Source organism: Ictalurus punctatus, chromosome 14, assembly GCF_001660625.3.
Source record: "Ictalurus punctatus breed USDA103 chromosome 14, Coco_2.0, whole genome shotgun sequence".
Taxonomy (NCBI): domain Eukaryota; kingdom Metazoa; phylum Chordata; class Actinopteri; order Siluriformes; family Ictaluridae; genus Ictalurus; species Ictalurus punctatus.
This window is the reverse complement of record NC_030429.2, coordinates 19061168-19080132: the sequence shown is the minus strand read 5'-3', so window position 1 is coordinate 19080132 and position 18965 is coordinate 19061168. Positions and strand designations below refer to the sequence as shown.

Sequence of the window (18965 nt, the reverse complement as noted above, 5' to 3'; positions counted from 1 at the left end):
TAAAAATATGAACAGGGTGATTTAATAGCTTTAGTTAATTAGATCACTTTAACTAATCTTACTAATATTGCGGTCAATTCGGTTTAATCAATTGAAGGAACCCAAAAATTGTGTGCATCATTAAAATATGATTAATTGTGTAATTCTGATATACAGATATGGACTGGGATGACCAAGTAAACCAATACACAACCCAATTCACACACACACACACACACACACACACACACACACACACACACACACACACACACACACACACACAGAGAGAAAATCCCAGACAACTGACTGCAGACATCCCTGTTCAGATAACTCAATAGCACAAGTATTAGACACACTCCAAGGCATATATAGGAGTGCATTTACAGGAAGAGCTCCCAGGAAAAGCGTGGGCTCAGAGAAAAAAGTAACGGTATTCGGATTAAAAAAAGGATATTTAAAATATTTAAAAAATAATGATAATGTCACGACTCAGTAGAGATTAAATCAAAGCAAAACAATCTTCCAGCCAAGCTACAGGAACAGGGACTGTGCAGAGCTAAGCGCTTGAGTGCAATGATGCTAGACACATGCCTCAGGATGGCACGAGGTGAAGCGTGACGCTAACATGTCAAGAAAGGTCCGTGTTCTGTGTGTGTGTGTGTGTGTGTGTGTGTGTGTGTGTGTGTGTGTGTGTGTGTGTGTCCATAGGCAGGTCCATACAAGACAGCATTTTTAATCATGTGCTTGTAATCACTGCACACACACACACACACACACACACACACACACACACACACACACTACGTGTCCATTCACACCCCTCACAGACATTCAGAAGCTCAGCGTCACATTCTCAGAGCCCTGCCCTGCGTGGGCAGCTGCACATGTGTACACTTATAAGTGATGTGTGTTAAGTCTTTACATGCAAGAGCACATAGGTATCTGGGATTAGAGTAATGATCACTACTGATGATGTGGCATCAGTGGAAAGAAGTGAGGCAGAGAATGACGAGGAGGAGGAGGAGGAGGAGAGAAAGAGACAGTGCAGGAGTGGAGTATATAAATTGGACACTGTGTCAGTGATGGAGATAAAAGACGTCTTTCCGTCAACGGTGTGCATGCAATCATTTTTCGCAAAAGTCATTCTGCTGTATTCTCACCTGTCTGCGGTGTATGGTGAGGGGGTAGAGAGAGAGAGAAAGAGATAGAGAAAGTGAAAGGAAGAGAGAGAGAGAGAGAGAGAGAGAGAGAGAGAGAGAGAGAGAGAGAGAGAGACTCGTTTTTTTTTTTTTATATATAGGAACAGCTCCTGAAAATCAAAGGACAGCATATACTGCCAAACCAGGACAGGAACTGGGCACAGTTGAGGTGTGTGTGTGTGTGTGTGTGTGTGTGTGTGTGTGTGTGTGTGTGTGTGTGTGTGTGTGTGTGTGTGTGTGTGTGTGTGTGAGAGAGAGAGAGAGAGAGAGAGAGAGAGAGAGAGTGAGTTCATTTGTTTCGCCTAACTTTACGGCTGATATGCTGCCTCATGTATTACACAAATAATCACTATAAACACCATGTCTTTCAGTAAAAACACGGGAAGTCTGTTGGAGACCACAGAACTTTTCAATCCAATCTGTTTAATCCAATGATGGAAACAAGGCTTCATGCAAAATCAACTTTAAGCACTTCATCCTGCTGTGTAAATGAAGACATGGTTCTCATAACTCACAGCACATTTTGGTGATGAGCGCAGAATAACAGCATGAGCCTAAATTACAGGTGCATGAGATGGGAACATCTCCCACATTGCACAGAGGGGTTATTATGATCGCTCTTTCTCGAACCATCTCTTGTATTTTGAAAAGTATTTCATGACTTTGACAAGAAACAAAGTCCGACTTGACGAAATTCTTTCGAAACAAGAGCGAGACGGCATCTTTGACGTGTGGTATCTGGAGGATAGAGAATGTGCTACTGCAGCGTTCTTCCCTGTGGTACACATCAACACCAGATGCAGATGACAGCAGGTATTTAGCTGGTTAAATATCCACAGTCCAATATTAACTACATATTGTTCACAATAATTCCACAGTGTTTTTCTTTCACACATTAGAGGAGAATCTTACTCTGAGACACGGATAATCTCAAGGGTTGAATTTTTTATGGAATTGTTTTGTTCTTGATGCCTGTTTAGTTTTTCCTTCAAACTGCCTGCATGTTCTCTTTACAAGAGAGTCCACTGAAGTAACCAAAACACTGGCAATATTTTATTAAATTGACCAATCAAAGTACTGCGCATAATAAAATACATCCTGTGCACTTCACCCAAAAACCAAATAAATACTACAGACTAAATATTTTTTTCTATATGAAATGAGAACAAACAACAAAGCTTCATACGGTCCTTCATTCACACTGTGAGGCACACCAAAAAAAAGCAAACCTATCCACTCTGTGCATGTAAGTGAAGAGTAAACTCCCTAGAAATTCACCCAAATCCACTACAAATAATATTACCCTAATAAAATAATCAATTCAATTAGATAATTGTCAGCTGTATTAATGCAGTTGAGATACCAATAACTCCAGCATTCGAATTTGCAGTTCACTCAAGCTCAGATCTTATCTGCCAAGTATGTACAGTACAGTACTTTCACTTTCGCAGTTGCATGACCTTGCTTTGACACTTAACATTTAGTCATGCTCTTAAAGGGTGTTCTCAAAAATCACTGAAGGATCCAATACATTCACCCTATATAAATAAAACTAATATTTTAAAGTGTGAAATATTTTTTTTGCTGTTGTGAAGCAGATTAAATACAAGGCACCCAGGCATGGGGCTTTAATTTCCCTGCTTTTTCCTGTCACAAGATTTTAAGCCATTTCTACCATTTGGTCACTGAGCTCCAAACAATTAAAACTTAGAGGAAGGAACTGAGCTGCTTTGACTGGATATCACAGCAGCACATGTATACCTTCGTGGGATGGTATCAGTTATACTCATAAATTGCTTTATGTTTGCACTACCAAAGTGACCTAGAGAAGAAACTGCTGTTACTGAAGGAAGGCACGGGTCTCTAGTATCTACAACCAAACCAGTTATTCTGTAAGTGTAAAAGTATAACAATACTGTGTGTAGGAAGTGCCTTACAAGTAAAGTGTGAATAAATAAGTCAATAAAGAAAAAAATGGCAACATTATTTTTAAAAAAATAAATAAATAAATAGTGCTGCGACTTGTTTCCCATTTGATTATTTTACCTGCTCTAGCACACAGCGTGTATTCATCATAATCTAGGAGCAAGACCAGAATACATCAGACTATCCAGACTATAGCCTGGAGCCTATCCCAGGGAACAAGCCGGGGTGCCAACCCATTGCAGGACACAAACAAATGACAATTTGGAAATGCCAATAAACCTACAGCGCATGTCTTTGGACTGGGGGAGGAAACCGGAGTACCCGGAGGAAGCTCTGAACCACTAGGAGAACATGCGAACTCCACTCACACATTTTACTGAGGCGGGATTCAAACCCCCAATGCGAGGCAAATGTGCTAACCATAATTTTTTTACGTCACTGAAATTCACATGCAAAAAAAAAAAGTACATCATGTACACATCATATACATGGCAAATGATTAAACATACAGACGAGTCAGTTTCGCTCAGTGAAACATCTATTCTTATTAAAGTTATCCCTTGTATCTATGACATCTTGTCTCTTTCCCAAAACGTTATGTTAGCTCAAGCTTTGCAAGGTCCAGCACGGACTGAGGCCATTGGGACTGACTTAAGGTTACACATCCAACATTCAAAATCGTATTGTGTTAAATAAAAGGTTAAACATATCTTGAGTTCCACTGCCATGTATTTGGTAGGTGGCAGATAATTTCAGACCCCAGCCCTTTCCTGGTTTAGTGCTTATACTAATGAGTCAGTCGCACCTATGAATCACCTTCTCTCTGAATTCGAGAATGTTCCAGAGCTCGCTGAATGCCTGCTGTCCTTGGCTATACAAAATCTTCTTAAGTAATCATACTTCGGACACAGTTGTCATCTCTCCTACACTTCTTTCCTCTTTTTTCTCTGATTCATTCTGCCACTCTCTTGCTATCTCTCCCCCACATCCAGGCTTTCTTTTACAGAGTGCCCGCTGACTCACCCTCTCCCTCTAAAAATGTGGGAAAGTGCGTCTGTGTGTGTCGGCGTGTGCCGAAGTGCAGTCTTGGGGATATTTCAGTCTGCTCCCTGATGTCACGACCTTATTGTCTCACTGTCATGCACATAGACACACAAACAAAGTCCATGCGTACAAATCAATAACCAATTCAGACAAGCATTTAAACCACCCCAGTATTTTTAATGCATTTACTTTGGCATCATTCTGTCTGGATAGTTTGTACATTTATATCTATGTTTACTAGTTACATTCTAAACAGAGGAAGCTTCATTGTAAATGAGGCAGGTTTTAGACCCGGATTATACATTAGCCGCAATGCGAACCACGATCTTCACCTAGATGTGACCTTATGCACATCTGGAGGATTGAAAGCAACATCCTCAAGGTACGTGAGAATCAAAACACCACTGGCTGACTGGTTTCTACATCTGTTAATTTCTTTTTAAAACAGCTCTGCCATCATCATGATTGTTGTTATGAGCTGAATATCAAATAGAACATGATGCTCTTTCATCCAAAAAGTAATTAATAATTTTTTTAAAAATCCAGAGACTGTTTAGTAGGTGTGGAGGCTAGATGAGAGGGTTTCATGTTTTTCTTTTAGATAAAAAAAAGAAGCCGTAACATGTTTTAATACTCAAAACGTCTTTCTTAGTATGGCTTCTGCATTTGCGATTCTTTCACTACACTTACACTTTAGAGTTCCTGTAGATGAACATCAGTGACGTTCAGCAGATATGTAAAAATACTTGCAAGGCTCCTTCTAGGAAGCTGGAGAAAAGGCTTCAAACTGTATGTTTCACACATACACAACTACAAATGTAAGGAATACCTGTTTCATATATACTCATATAATGTAGGAATAATAGTTAGAGAAACCTGAAGGACAAGTTGGGAGCGGTGTCGCTGTACAAAGAATGTAAACAAAACAGAAATGTGTCAGCACTGAACGCAAGTAGTCCATATTACTGTACACAAGTATACACCATGCAACACATCCCTCGTTTTTTAGTCTGTTGCAGACATTCCAATATCTCACAATCCTGCCCCCACTGTTTACATTGGTACTGTACCATGTACACATGATGCGCTGAATGTACACACGATACACACGCACCATCTTACGTATGCATAGTTCAAAGTGTGTACCATACTGTACTGTTCAAAAAGAGTTTATCTGTTTGATAAACAATTAATCTAACAGGCTGCATAATAAAGGAGACTATTCATCATAAAATACCACTTTACATTACATGAGGTTTAATAAACTTTTAAACTCAGTCATGTCCAGTAACTTTCAATGTTACTATCTTGAATCAGGAGAGGATACGGGGGTTAAAATAAAACATGCTTTTCCTAAGTATGCTGTTTGGCATGTGGCTAACGTGTTAGTTTGTGAAAACTTATGGGATTAAATTTGTGGCAAAAGTGTTGAACGTAACTTTTCAAGAAACAAACAAAAATATACAATGAGAAAGAAGAAAAACACTCTGAAACTGAAAACAGTGAACTCTGTGGCAAAAATGTAGCATGGTCTTCAAATAAACAGCGTTCTTTGTTAACAGTTTTCTAAGCTTTGTTTTCGCCTATCATGGTTTATGAACGCGCGGCCAGAGTTTTCGTTTACCCATTCAAAGTATTCGTTTACGCTCCGCAAGTTTACATTCGCCATTCTGGATCATGGGCGGGGATTAACAGCGATGTACTCTCATTGGCTAGTGAGATTTGGATCGATAGCTCGCTGATCTGGAAGTAGAGAATTCAGTGTAGCGAGATTTGGAGTGCGCTCTGGATGTGGTTCTCTGTATAGTTATAGTGTTTGTACTTTGTAGTGTAAATTACTTACTTACTTAATCAGTATATTCTTTCGTAATTAATATTTGAGATTTTGGTAGTCTCATACGACAATTTTTCGAGATAAGCTCGGCGGGTCATTGTAATCCTCCTAATCCTCAGATGGACATTCAAGCTGTTCATCCAAATCTCACTAGCCAATGAGAGTAAATCACTGTTAAGCCCCGCCCACATGAGAGGTTTGTGCCAGAATGCAAAAGTAAACTTGCGTCGCGTACAAGAAAACTTAAATGAAAGTGTAAACGAAAACCCCTTCATAAACTACGATAAGCGAAAAGAAAGCTTAGAAAACTGTTAACAGAGAACGCTGTTTATCTGAAGACCATGTTACATTTTTACTACCGAGTTCACTGTTTTCAGTTTCAGAGTGTTTTGTCTTCTTTCTCATAGTATATTTTTGTTCGTTTCTTGAAAAGTTATGTTCAAAATTTTTGGCACAAATTTAATTCCATAAAAACAGCAATGGTTACTGTCAGCAAAAAAGCAGCTGCATTCAGGCAGCCTTCCTTGCTGATTCAATCAAAAGAAACCACCGTGGCGACTGAGAAGTTCATAGATAAACATATGAGACACTACTCACAGAACACAGGATTCAAAAACCCGTCCAGCACATGGCCAGAGAGTTAACATTTAATTAGCCATGTTTAATTTTGTTACATTCTTTTGCAGGGCTTTTGTTTCGTTATATGCTCCTAAGACTCTGAATGGATTAAGTTTCAATTACTGTATTCTTATAACGTCAAATGTTTTAATCCAGAGGTCTTCAATCTTGTCCAAAAGGGCCGATGTGGCTGTAGGTTTTCATTCCAATCAAGCAGGTGTCACACTTTTTTCTGCTTGTTTAATCGGTTCATCTTTGGCTCCAATCAACTATGAAGTATGCCTCCTATTTGGCTGGAATGAAAGCCTGCAACCACACCGGCCCTGTGACGATAATATTGAAGACCCCTGTTTTAATCAGTTGAGCATTGCTTATTTTTCATGTATCGAAAAATGTATCATATCAAGACACCACCATATCATATCAAATCGAAGTTTGAATCTTGCATATCCTTCCACCATGAGTATAAACCTAGTGTGCAGCTTCAGTATAACTGGCAAAACACTGGATGGCAGCAGCTACAGTACAGAATTCAAGGCTGTATCCAGTCACAAAACTGGACTGAATTTACAGCTTCCAACCTTCCCCTCTAGACATGACACAGATATAACTGCACACTACACTGCCCTTCGTTGCTCTACTTGCTCCTGACGTGTGATACACTCACACCCACCACACAAACTCGCAGCAGCAGCAGAAGTAATCAATAAGACTCTGATAAATCACTGAATGTTTTCTTGTATGCTGAGATCATCCTGACCAACCGCAGCCGTTGATGATGAATGTTTCCATAGCTGTTTCGATTGATCATAGCCTAACAAACATACAGTAAATAGCTTAGGGAAAATAACACAGGTCAATCTTTAACCCTGTTTTATCAAGTGTGACAAAACTTTAACAAAAAATACACAACTCATAATATAGTGAATTCTTCTTGTCATACAGCCCTAGTGCTCAGTGCTGAATAAAGTTAGCATCAGGAAAATGCTCGCCAGTCTGTGTCTGGATATGCCAGCAATCTTAACAGGCACCCTCTTATTCTACATACAGACACATGAGCACACACACACACACACACACACACACACACACACACACACACACACACACACACACACACACAAAGCGCTACTGGGACAATCACCCATCCCCCACAACACATGCCCTGTAGAGGAAGGGTTGAAACATACATATTTGCATTCACAAAAGAGCTAAATGTTGTGCATGAAGAGATAACAGACGGAAATAGCTTTCTTACAACTGCAGGTTGAGCGAAGCAAAATCAGTGTATCGAGTGTTTACCCTGTGCAGTCAAACACTTTCCACACCTATAAAGATAAAACTGCCTAAAAATCATATATATATATATATATATATATATATATATATATATATATATATATATATATATATACACACACACACACACTGTATATCCAAACTGCATCATGGTCCCAATGTAGTCATACTATTAAATTCACTACTTTGTACATGATGCTAGTACAGTAGAGTTGTTACGGTGTCATCGTTGGATTGTAAGTCATGATCAGATGACTTACCTCGCAGTTCAATTTTTCAAAATACCAAATAAAATGCATTTCAACAGAATCAATGATTTGAGCCAGCTGTCCTCCATTGATAGCTTATTGTTAGTTCATGGACATCACCTACAGATGTCTTAACATCGTGCATGTGAGCTGTACCTGATCAATAATCAATAACCACTTCCTCTGTGGAGTCCAAACAAATCAGCTTGTCAAGTCTATCATTTAACTTGACAACAGATAAATGGTATCCTATTTAGATTCTAAAATCTGGAGGTCCTTTAGAACACACACACACACACACACACACACACACACACACACACACACACACAAACACACACACACACACACACTACCTGTGTTTGACGGCTCGGTGGCGAAGCCGGAGAGCACTGAGTGCTAAGTCCAGAGTCTTGCTGGAGTGAGAGACACTGCACTCCATACTAACACACAGACACGGGACAATTATGTCCTGTTTTTCCATTCTCTCCCGTTCCTGTCCCCCCCACCCCCACCCCCCAAGTGTTTGTCAGGGTGCTGTAGAGGCTGTGGGTGGGGCCAAGAATCCATCTCTCACATGACCATCTCACACCTAGCTGACAACTCTCCATCCTTACCGTCTATGTCTCTATAGACGCGCACACACACTCATACAAGGCACACACAACGTTGACACACACAACCTGAATATACACAAATTATTGTCTGTACTTCGTTTTAGATGCCAGAGATTCATAACCTGCATTACTATCTACATCAAGAGAAAAGAAAAGAAATTCATAAAAACAATAACAAAGCATTTAAACCATTATATAATTCCCTGTTTATTATAACTTAGGGCACGTGACCAGTCAGTTTCTTCGTGAATAAATATTTCCCAAAATCACTTAATTTGGAATGAGCTCTCCAGAAGGCGCTCTCCGGGTTTCTCATTATAGCCTGCCTATCTTGGAGTATCTTTCCCATTCCTCTCCAACATTCCTCTAAGCCCAAGTGACTCGCTGTTTCCTGCAGGCTCCGATCTCTTCTAAGGTTACCCCTTTCAAGTGTAGAGCTCATCTGAGTGCAGATATGGAACAACAGAAAATGTAGAATGTTCTAGTAAAACACGGTACTCATTAAGTGTACTTAACAAGTGTTACAGCCAAATATGTCGAATCTACACCAAAAATCACTGGTGGCATTTTCTTTATGACTAGCATTAGTAACGGATACTGCTACGGCTGGGTTCACCTGTTGACAGAGGTCAGGAGATTTCCACGCATCTGTTCCCCACTCCTCCTCTGCTCAAATTCAGTGCACCCGAGCTCAGTCAATGACGCACACACCTCACACACACCCTGCACACCTGACAGGTAAAGCCTCCTCAGCTGGTGTCAGCTAGCTCGAAGGGTTATCATATGGCTGATGAAGATTCCTCAGATGGCCAAGTGTAATGTTCCAGCCATCATCCAGGCAGCTTATCTGTACTGAGGCTGCAGCTGAACTACTGTTCTGACCTAAATAAGCAAACATCCCAGTGCTGCAGTACAGGATTATGAGATATGATTGAGATCCTTTGGGCACACACGGCTACCCAGAATATTTAGCTAAAGCCTTAAATGTACAAAAAAAGATTTAGTAACAAACTTTTAATTAGGCATTATCCTAAAGGAGTGCCCAGGGGGGCCTGTTAAAAGTATGGTACGGTAAACATTTACCCAGTGATATATAGACGCACAATGCAGGACATGTCTTCTGTCGAGGCAAAGATGGATAGAAGGGGGGGGGGGGGGGGGGGGGGAGCGCTACAGAAAAATATAGAGAGATTATGTAGGAAGCAATGTGTCGAGAGAACAAATGTATCAGAGGAACCAGAAAAAAAGAAGCAAATGAGTATGGAAAGAGGGGGGGCTCTGAGGACTAATGGAAGGCTGGTCAGCTCTATTGAGTGTAGAAAAGTGTGTGGGATCAGTGTGAGGTTGGGAGAGCTACAGACTGAAAGTGAACTAGGGCCAGGGACCATTTAAATGTCTTGAATGGTGACTGACCCTTCTGTTTTTTTTGAGTAACTAGGTACCCATGTCCTAGCGAAAACATGGACAACAAATTTAATATAATGGATTTGTATTTGTGTGTATGGACTGAAATGAATGTCCTATATGTTTGCATCATCTGCCTTCTCCCAGGATCAATTTTATTCTTCTCTCTCATTTTTAAACAGCTATCTTGTTTTCTTTTCTTTCCTTCATGGTCTTTCTAGCCATTTATAGACACATAAAATCACATTCTAGATATTTTTGTTTTCTCCTCCATCTTGCGCCTCTGGCTACTCAACCTGGGTCTGGTCTATCTGTCACAGTTTCTCCATTTTATATATAGAAATATATATATACACTAGTACCATCTTTTATTATCCTTTTGGCACTCATCTCCGCCACGTTTCTGAATAAAATATTTATTTCATTTTTACAGCTCTCCTTCTCTATTCCTATCTCCATCGACTACAACTATAAAATTCAAAGTATTGTAACGAATCATCACCTAACCTGAAGTGCATGTCCTAATCAGGCCTAAAACACACAAAATTCCAATCCCCCTCGAAGTGGCCTTGTAATACATGCGAGCATAAGTGCAAACGCAGGCCACAAACACCTCACTCCTCTCACATTTATCTTCCACCCTTGAGAGACACACACACTCCATTTCACCTTTGTAATGCAGCTATTTTTGCCCCAACAGACACATCTTAGAGCAAACCTGTGCTGTCTCACCTGTGTGCATGTACCCTCAACAGAAAACCTTTTCAATTATAATTAAAAACTGTCTCTAATTATGCCAGCTACATAAGTCATGTTCTGGCTTTCCTCTGCTCTGTAATGACACTCATCTCACTACTCAAAAGCACACAGATCCCAAAAGCTGAGCTCCTTATCTGAACTGGAAAACTAGACTGCATAGCAGTGCACAAACCCATTGCTAAAAAAAAAAACAAAAAACAACAACACTGCTAAATCAGGCTAGGAATTTTTGGACACCTACTAAAACAGTGAAGTCTTCACGTACTGTAATAGCCATGCTCTAGAACTGTCTTTAGCTCAGAGCTTTAAATCCCAATCCTCCAGGACAGTCAGTTAACATTCATGTTTCATTTCCCCAACTCATCTGTCTAAGCTAATCATGTAATGTGCAGAAACTGGAACATTCAAGGACACTTGATATGGTCCGTATGTAGTAGGAACCATAAAAACTGAACTGACAAACCTCGCATGGTAGGCATTACAATTATTCATTAAAGCAAAGCCATTCAGCCTGCAATCTGTCCAGAGATCCCATAAACATAATTTTCAGATCGCCTAACATTGTGATCCTAAAGCCCTATGACAGTGGCTATTAAAAACATTAATGACATAAACACAATCTGCTCTGATTCATATTCTCTCAATGCTTACTGAGCTTAGAGATCTTTTTTCCCTCTGGATTTATATCGATTGATCTGCCTTCTCACCAGTGTGAATGTTGCTTTGTCACCAAAGCAGGGTCAGCTGTACCCCTTGCTACAGAGCACATGGGGGTTAAATCCCCATCCCATGGGCACAACAGAAGTGCACAGAGTAAGATGCTTAACATGTAGTGTGGCATTAACACCTGCTGGCAGTTGTTGGGACAGGCTCGGAGCTCTAGACGTTCTAAATCCGTAGGGTGTTAACCCTGAATATGAAACACTGTGGCAGCTGTAATATCTCCTGTGTGTCCAAGACTAGTAACTCCAGAGAACTGGGATGGTAAATGGCACACTTATATAGCGCTTTTATCCAAAGCGCTTTACACTGTGTCTCATTCACCCATTCACACACACTCACACACCAATGGTAGCAGAGCTGCCATGCAAGGCGCTAACTTGCCATCGGGAGCAATTTGGGGTTCCGTGTCTTGCCCAAGGACACTTCAGTATGTGGAGTCATGTGGGCTGGGAATCGAACCGCCAACTCTACGATTAGTGGACAACCCGCTCTACCACCTGAGCCACCACAGCCGGGATAAAGGGATTCATTCAATGTTTCACCACTTACCTGAACATTGTGGCAATGAGCAACAAAACCTCTTCAAGTTTATAAACTATATCAGACTAGTCACCTGATCCTACAGGTATTCCTGTTTGTACCTGCCTGCAATACTTTTTTTTTAGGAACTTGCTCGGTTCTCTTTCCCAAAATATAAAAACACGTAATTCAACCACAGGGACCCTTTAAAGCTGCTATTTGCCATCTGAACCAATAAGCAGTAAAATGTTTGGTAGATGACATCATAACAATAACACCGCTACGATGAGCTTTTCACAATGCAGAATTTACAGCTAAGTTTTAAGTTTTGTTCATTTAAAGTAAGTCTTTTAATGGAATTTTACTCTATGTTATCTCACTCCTGTATGCATGGCAGTATTATTTTGCACACTCCCTACACTGAAACATTCATGATGTGGCCTATTCTTTCAGCAGACATTACATGACCTAACCCTAAGGCTCATTTAAAACTTGTGTGCAAAATCTTGCAATGGCCTGAGGGTTTGTGTCATAGGGCTGGACGATACGATGATACAATATCTGTATTGTGATAAATTTTTTGTAAAAGAACTTTTTGTAACTCGTAGTATTAAGTAACTGATTGGATGCATTTTTTAAAATATTTTTCTACCAAATGTTTTACTTTACTTTCCTTTTCAGTGTTCCCAAAGCTAAGTCTAGTCCATCTAAGATTGTCCATATGCCTGCCACCCAACAGGCATTACACCAGACTCCCAGGCGCCCACCCTTCAACTTGCAGGTGGCAAGCCCACAAGTTGGCTCCATGGCGCTATTTTGGGCTGAGCCCGAGCAGGTTACATGGGTGTTCCGGTCACCAGGTGCTCACTTACTGATGCAAACCCCCCAGGTCTAACTCCAAGGGGTGGATCCCTGTAACCCTAATCTGGATAGTGTCTTTTTGTACCTTTTACAGGGGGTTTTTAGGTTCATCCTTTGACTTCTACCCTTAGATCCAATCACCAAAAGTGGCCCTACTGGGAGCATTAAGCTCCTGGTGACATAACCCTAAGCTTCACCAAAATACACAAGTCTTTTCACATCTCGATCCTCTCAGAATTGAGAGGAGCCAGTTGAGGTGGTTCGGGCACATTACAAGGATGTCCCCTGGTCGGCTCCTGCTAGATCTGTATCAAGCACATCCCACTGCCCAGCGACCCCAGGCCAGCAGACCCAGGACCTCACAGTTGGCCTGGGACTGTCTGGGGATCACCCATCAGGGGCCAGGGATGAAGAAATCTGGGTTGACCTCCTCAGCCTGCTGCCACCATGACCCCCACCAGGTAAATGGTAAGAAAATGAATGAATGAATGAATCTCCTTTTCAGTCATAAATCATTTACTTTCACAGGCATTAATTAAAAGTATCATGTAAATCATAGTTCACTTGTACATATGGTATGTAGATGATTATGTGAATAATGCTGCCTAGCACCACCTGCAAGGATGTGACAACATGCCAGCGCCTGACTCCCCAACCCCTTACACAAGCTACAGCACTGAGCAAACTTGCTCAAGGGTCCTAGCATGGATAAAGATTTTCATATATAGTATCTTTGTACCTTCAGGGCACTTATCTGTCTATATCTACTGCTCTATACATGCCTATTCTTGTAAATGGCACTGAACTATCTGCGTGCCTGCTGCTGTACTGCAGGTGCCCTCCATATACTTAACACAGCAACAGTCAGATTTGAGTATATCTATCTATCTATCCATCCATCTGTCTCTCTTTCTATTCCTTTATCTATCGGTCACTCTAAGGGTACGGGGTACGGATGCCAGTCCTCTGCCTGCTGCTGCGCTGTTGTGTTCACAGTGTCTTGGCACCAAGTTCTGAGTCTTTAAGCATTGACGGCTTCACCTGGTATCGACGACGTCACGGCTACTTAAATAGAACAGATACTGGGCTACAGTATTGTGCGCAGCGGGATGGCCTCTCTTCACACTGTGATCAAGTCCAACTATCATATACCAGCATTGCCAAGATGCAGGCCTTCATAGTTAAATATACAGCATACACCATGTACAAAATGCAAGAAACACCAGAGAAATAAACAAGAGATACACAAAGAATGAAGAGCTAAAGACTGATATGAGGTGAGTGCTGACTAATATTTGCATGTTATCTCAAAAGGTCATCAAAGATCATTTATATTTGAATATGACATAACAAATTAGCATATTTTATCAACGAGTCCTGCATGTATTTGTGTGTTGAGCAGACATAAGACATAAGTGACAAGTGTAAATACTGATTTCAGGGTTGATGTTGATTTTTACCTGATAAGACCTCAGATTTTACTAAACATAACTTGCTGTTACTCTGCTGCTCGGCTTGAATCTTATTTGACGTGATTTATTTTGCATCCGTTGTTGTATAATATTTCAAGTTTGGCAAACGATGCTTTACGGACATCTTTCCGCTCGTGTGTTTTGTGCTAATATTGTGCAATGATGTAAACTACTGTCTTTCTTGGTCGTGTTCCAAATATGCATCAAACGTTTTGTCCCGGTTGAGATGTCCTACATAGGGCTCGACATGATTAAATGCACATTTACATTTAGTGATACTGGTTTAGAGAACGATACATCATGATATCATTAGATAAATACAGAATATATTTTGCCTGCAATGAATTTGAGATGTTGAGATAAAGAGGTGAACATCCCATGGCCTTGCTGTGATCGTGTTGTGATGTTAAGGCATGTTCAGATCATGTTTTCCGGTGCTGGGTATGATCTTCCTTCATGTTTTGTCTTTGTCAGCATCAAGGCCAATAGGGTAGGACATGCAGTGCAAAAGCGCCCTATTTTCTGTGTGTGTGTGAGTATGAAACACACTGCTGTGCATCGCTTCATGCATCCATTCTCCATCAGACCAACACACTAAGGCAAACCCAGACAATAAAGAGTGCAGGCTGCTTAGACACACTGTACGCACACAGAGCGAGAGATAGAAAGAAAGAGAAAGGAAGATGGAGATCATAGAGTAAGATGCACCGACGGGTAAATGAAAAAAAAGATGAACAGACAGTCCAGTGTCCTGAGACACGTTACCTTTCTGGGGACGAGGATTTTTCTGAGTTGACGGACATGAGCAGAGGCTTCAAGCCGCTCGCTCCCAAAGGAACGACAGAGGCAACCAGGAACGAATAAAACACTCTCTGTGTATCTGCCTCTCCTTTGCTCAGGGTCTCACTCTTCTCATCTCCTGTCTATGCTGCTCCACTGAGACAAGGGAGGAGGGCTGCCTCGTCCTCCTCCGCTCCTCTCTTCCACCGTGGAAAAAGAAAGGATGGAGGGCAAACGATGAAGCAAAGCTCGAATAACAGAATGGAGGGGAGACGAAATCTTGCTGCGTTTGTGCAGACTCGGATGCCGCGAGGAGCCCCTCCTCACCCTCTCCCTCCCTCCTTTTCGTGTTCTTTGCTTCCTTCCTTTCTTTCCTCTGCCTCTCCTTTCACGTTTTTCTGGCTTAGGGGATATTTTCTTTTCTTCTGGAGACACTGTCGTCCTCCAGTAATCGAATGAAGAGCAGAGCTCCTTTACACTGTCCACACTATATGCCTGCTGCTATCTCTTCCTCCTCCTTCTCTCTCTCTCTCTCGCTCTCTCTTTCTTGTCTGTCTGTCAGCGCAGTGGTTGGCTCGGCAGGCCCTTCTGCAGCTCTCTGCACAACAACAGAGCTGTGAACGCAGCGGGCTAAACCACTGCCTGAGAGGGAGGGGGAGGCTATGCAGAGAGTGAGGGAAAAGCGTGTTCATATTTCGCACTCATTCTCCCCCATAAAATAGCTTGGCCCATGCCTGCTTCACCCCCTTCCTCCCTCCCTCCATCCCTCCCTCCATCCCTTTCTCACTTCCTCCTCTTACAACATTCTGTATCTCGGGGCAACACGGCACATATATGCTTTCCGCTGTCTCCTTTTCTCTCCCATCCCTCTGCCCCGTCTCTTTTCCTCCACCTCCCTCCATTTCACAGCTGTCTTCTTCTCCACTGCTCTGTTTGTTGCCTTTATTTTCACTTTCTCTCTCCATCAGTGCTCTGGAGCTTTTCTTTTTTTCTTCTGTTATATGACCAAACAACAGCTGCAGAGCACTGGAGGACGTTCATCAAAGAGGGGCTTCAATACATTTCACATGGGCACGTCTCCATGCTACATTAAAAGGTGGAGAAAGGGCTTCACAAGAACTGAAAATTAATATTGAGCTGGCAATTACTTACCACAATTATTCAGGAGAGAAACATCTTTTATTATTTTAACTCACAGCAATTTTTTCCACTTTGTATGTTTTCTGTTGTTCTCAGAAAACGTATCCATATACAGTAGTCGCATTAACTGAATCTTTTTAAATGCTGAAAATAAATAAATCAGCCGCCACAGTATGCAGTACAGAATGCACCAGAGTCCAATAAATTTCTAGTTTCTAATGTTAGGAAATTCATAGCTGATCATGATTCGTTAATTGTAAGAACCAATTAAAATATGATTCATTGTTCAGCCTGTAGGAACAGCATACTAATTTTCTAAAACACACCGTTTGGTATAATGTGCAGAAACAGAAAACACTAGAAACCATAAATAACATCAGTATAAAGAGTATATAAGCCACAGCACACACACACACACACACTAGCTTCCTCAGCTCTTCCTGTATGTCTGACAGCAAGTGTACGTAAAACCGTTTATCTGATAAACATACATAGCCTGTCTACTTTTTGCACACATACACACACAAACTAAGCAAAGATCCAGATATCCAGATATGTACCAACATCATAGGTATTCACACAATCATTACACTGTACTGCAGATTTGTCAGCCCAAAAACACATGCAAATGAGACCATGTTCTTAATCCCTGTATAATTAAGGTATGGCACATCATTTTTGGCATATAAACCATAAAGATAATCCACTTTAAAGAGGGAGCCTGGGCTCTGATAAAACAGTATGGGTAGAGTGATGACCTTGATGCTACTAATGCTGCCCTATAAAGAATGAACTAGAGGTAAGACTTCTGTTCATTGTGTGGTGACTCTTCCACTGTAGCCTATGCAGTGATATAATATATATATATATATATATATATATATATATATATATATATATATAAATCTAAGCTTGTCTAACACATAGTTAGGCCATAATTCAAAACTTTGCAGAATTTCAGCAACAGTAACATTACTGTGTGTAAGTGAAACACATCCGAAACAATAAAGTTGTCTGTGGTTGTATAAAATTGCAAGCAACTTATATTTGAATGCATCCTTGAATTTAGGGCTGGGCAAGATATGACGAAAAAAAAAAATCATATCACGATACTTGAGGACATTTCTACGATACACGATGCATATCCCGATAAATAATTTAGCGAACAAATTGTCTGCAAAACAGCAGTAAAATAAACAAAGAACCGTTAAACTTAGTTTGATGGTACTTTTCTTTAATGCCTACAAAGACAAAAAAAGATCAAGTGAAAAAAATATGTCAAGTCAACGGCATCCATTCAGTACCATTTAATTTGTAATTATTAAAAAATTAAAAAATGTATCACCATACCAACGATATCTCAGAAAAGTGTATCACATAATCATTTAATCACGATATCGATATTATATTGATATATCTCCCAGGCGTATTTGAATAATTAACATTTCCATAACAGTTAAAATAACAGTTTTAAGGTATTTAACAGCCCAGTTATGTGTGTGTGTGTGTGTGTGTGTGTGTGTGTCTGCTCATGAGTGTGTGTGTGCGTTCATGAGTCTCAGGCAGGAAAAGGTCTACTCTGCACCCCATTTCACCTCCTCTCATCATCTCTGTCCCTCCATCAGCAGTAGTGGAAATAGGCCATGTAAAGATAGCTGCAGCCTTAATACTGACTCCCAAAATACCAAAATGAGAAAAGAGAGAGCAAAGGAGTGTGAGAGAGTGAGTGAGCGAGCGAGAGAGAGAGAGAGAGATGCAATCTGGGTCTTTTCTCTCTGTGCTCCTCTGTTCTTTACCTCCCTCTTCCCTTTCTACAGCAAAAGTACTCAGTGTGTGGGGGTGTGTGACTGTGTGTTCTCCTTTTCTGTTTCGTGTGAACTTGTTCTCTAGCTAATCACAGTTCAGACAGTTGCTATAGCGATGGAGCTGGTTTATTCCAGTATAAGGTTTGCTACGTCACAGAAAGTGTGGGGTTCTCAGGCAACCACCGCTGAGACGGTAGCGTGTGAGCGCGCTTCACTGTGTGGGTGTCATAAATACATGTATGCCAGTGCAACAACATGCTGAATATTTCTGCTGCTCCATCACCTTTTGAATAGGACAGCTGGATGGATGGATGGATGGACGGACGGACGGATGGATGGATTGATTGATAGATGGATAGATTAGATTCTAATTTTGTTTATATTTAGCAAGAAGCAGCGATATTTCTTTCCCGATGGCTTACACATTTGAACGCTGATGTACAATGGGAGAGAAAACTAGGTTTTGAGATTATTTAAAAGAATAAAATTAGAAGGCAAAATACTATATTTGTCCCGACATTCACTCAGTAATTGTGATAAATAATGATTAGAACGATGTTTTTCAGCCCTAAGAGATCTGCTCTATTTACTGTCAAATAGTTTGTGACATTTACAGCAACTGCACAGGACAGTGTCAAGTGTCCTCACGATCACCCGATCATAAAATCACTCCGTTTCTAAAAATTATTTTGTGTGTGTGTGTGTATATATATATATATATATATATATATATAT

General features: G+C 40.8%; 1 protein-coding gene across 9 annotated transcripts in view; it reads right to left on the bottom strand.

The window, feature by feature from the left end:
• srpk2 (SRSF protein kinase 2) overlaps window positions 1-18965 on the bottom strand; it is a 61657-nt gene that overhangs the window by 28513 nt on the left and 14179 nt on the right. For 5 of the 9 annotated variants that reach the window (XM_017484937.3, XM_053686010.1, XM_053686009.1 and 2 more), the window contains exon 1: window positions 8507-8607. The exons of 3 other annotated variants lie outside the window; for them this stretch is intronic. In XM_017484937.3, coding sequence (XP_017340426.3) covers window positions 8507-8592 — 86 coding nt within the window. In that variant the 5' untranslated portion in view covers window positions 8593-8607. Of the gene's footprint in view, window positions 1-8506; window positions 8608-15270; window positions 15981-18965 lie in introns of those variants that run through there. One more of the 9 variants, XM_017484939.3, reaches the window with a different exon arrangement.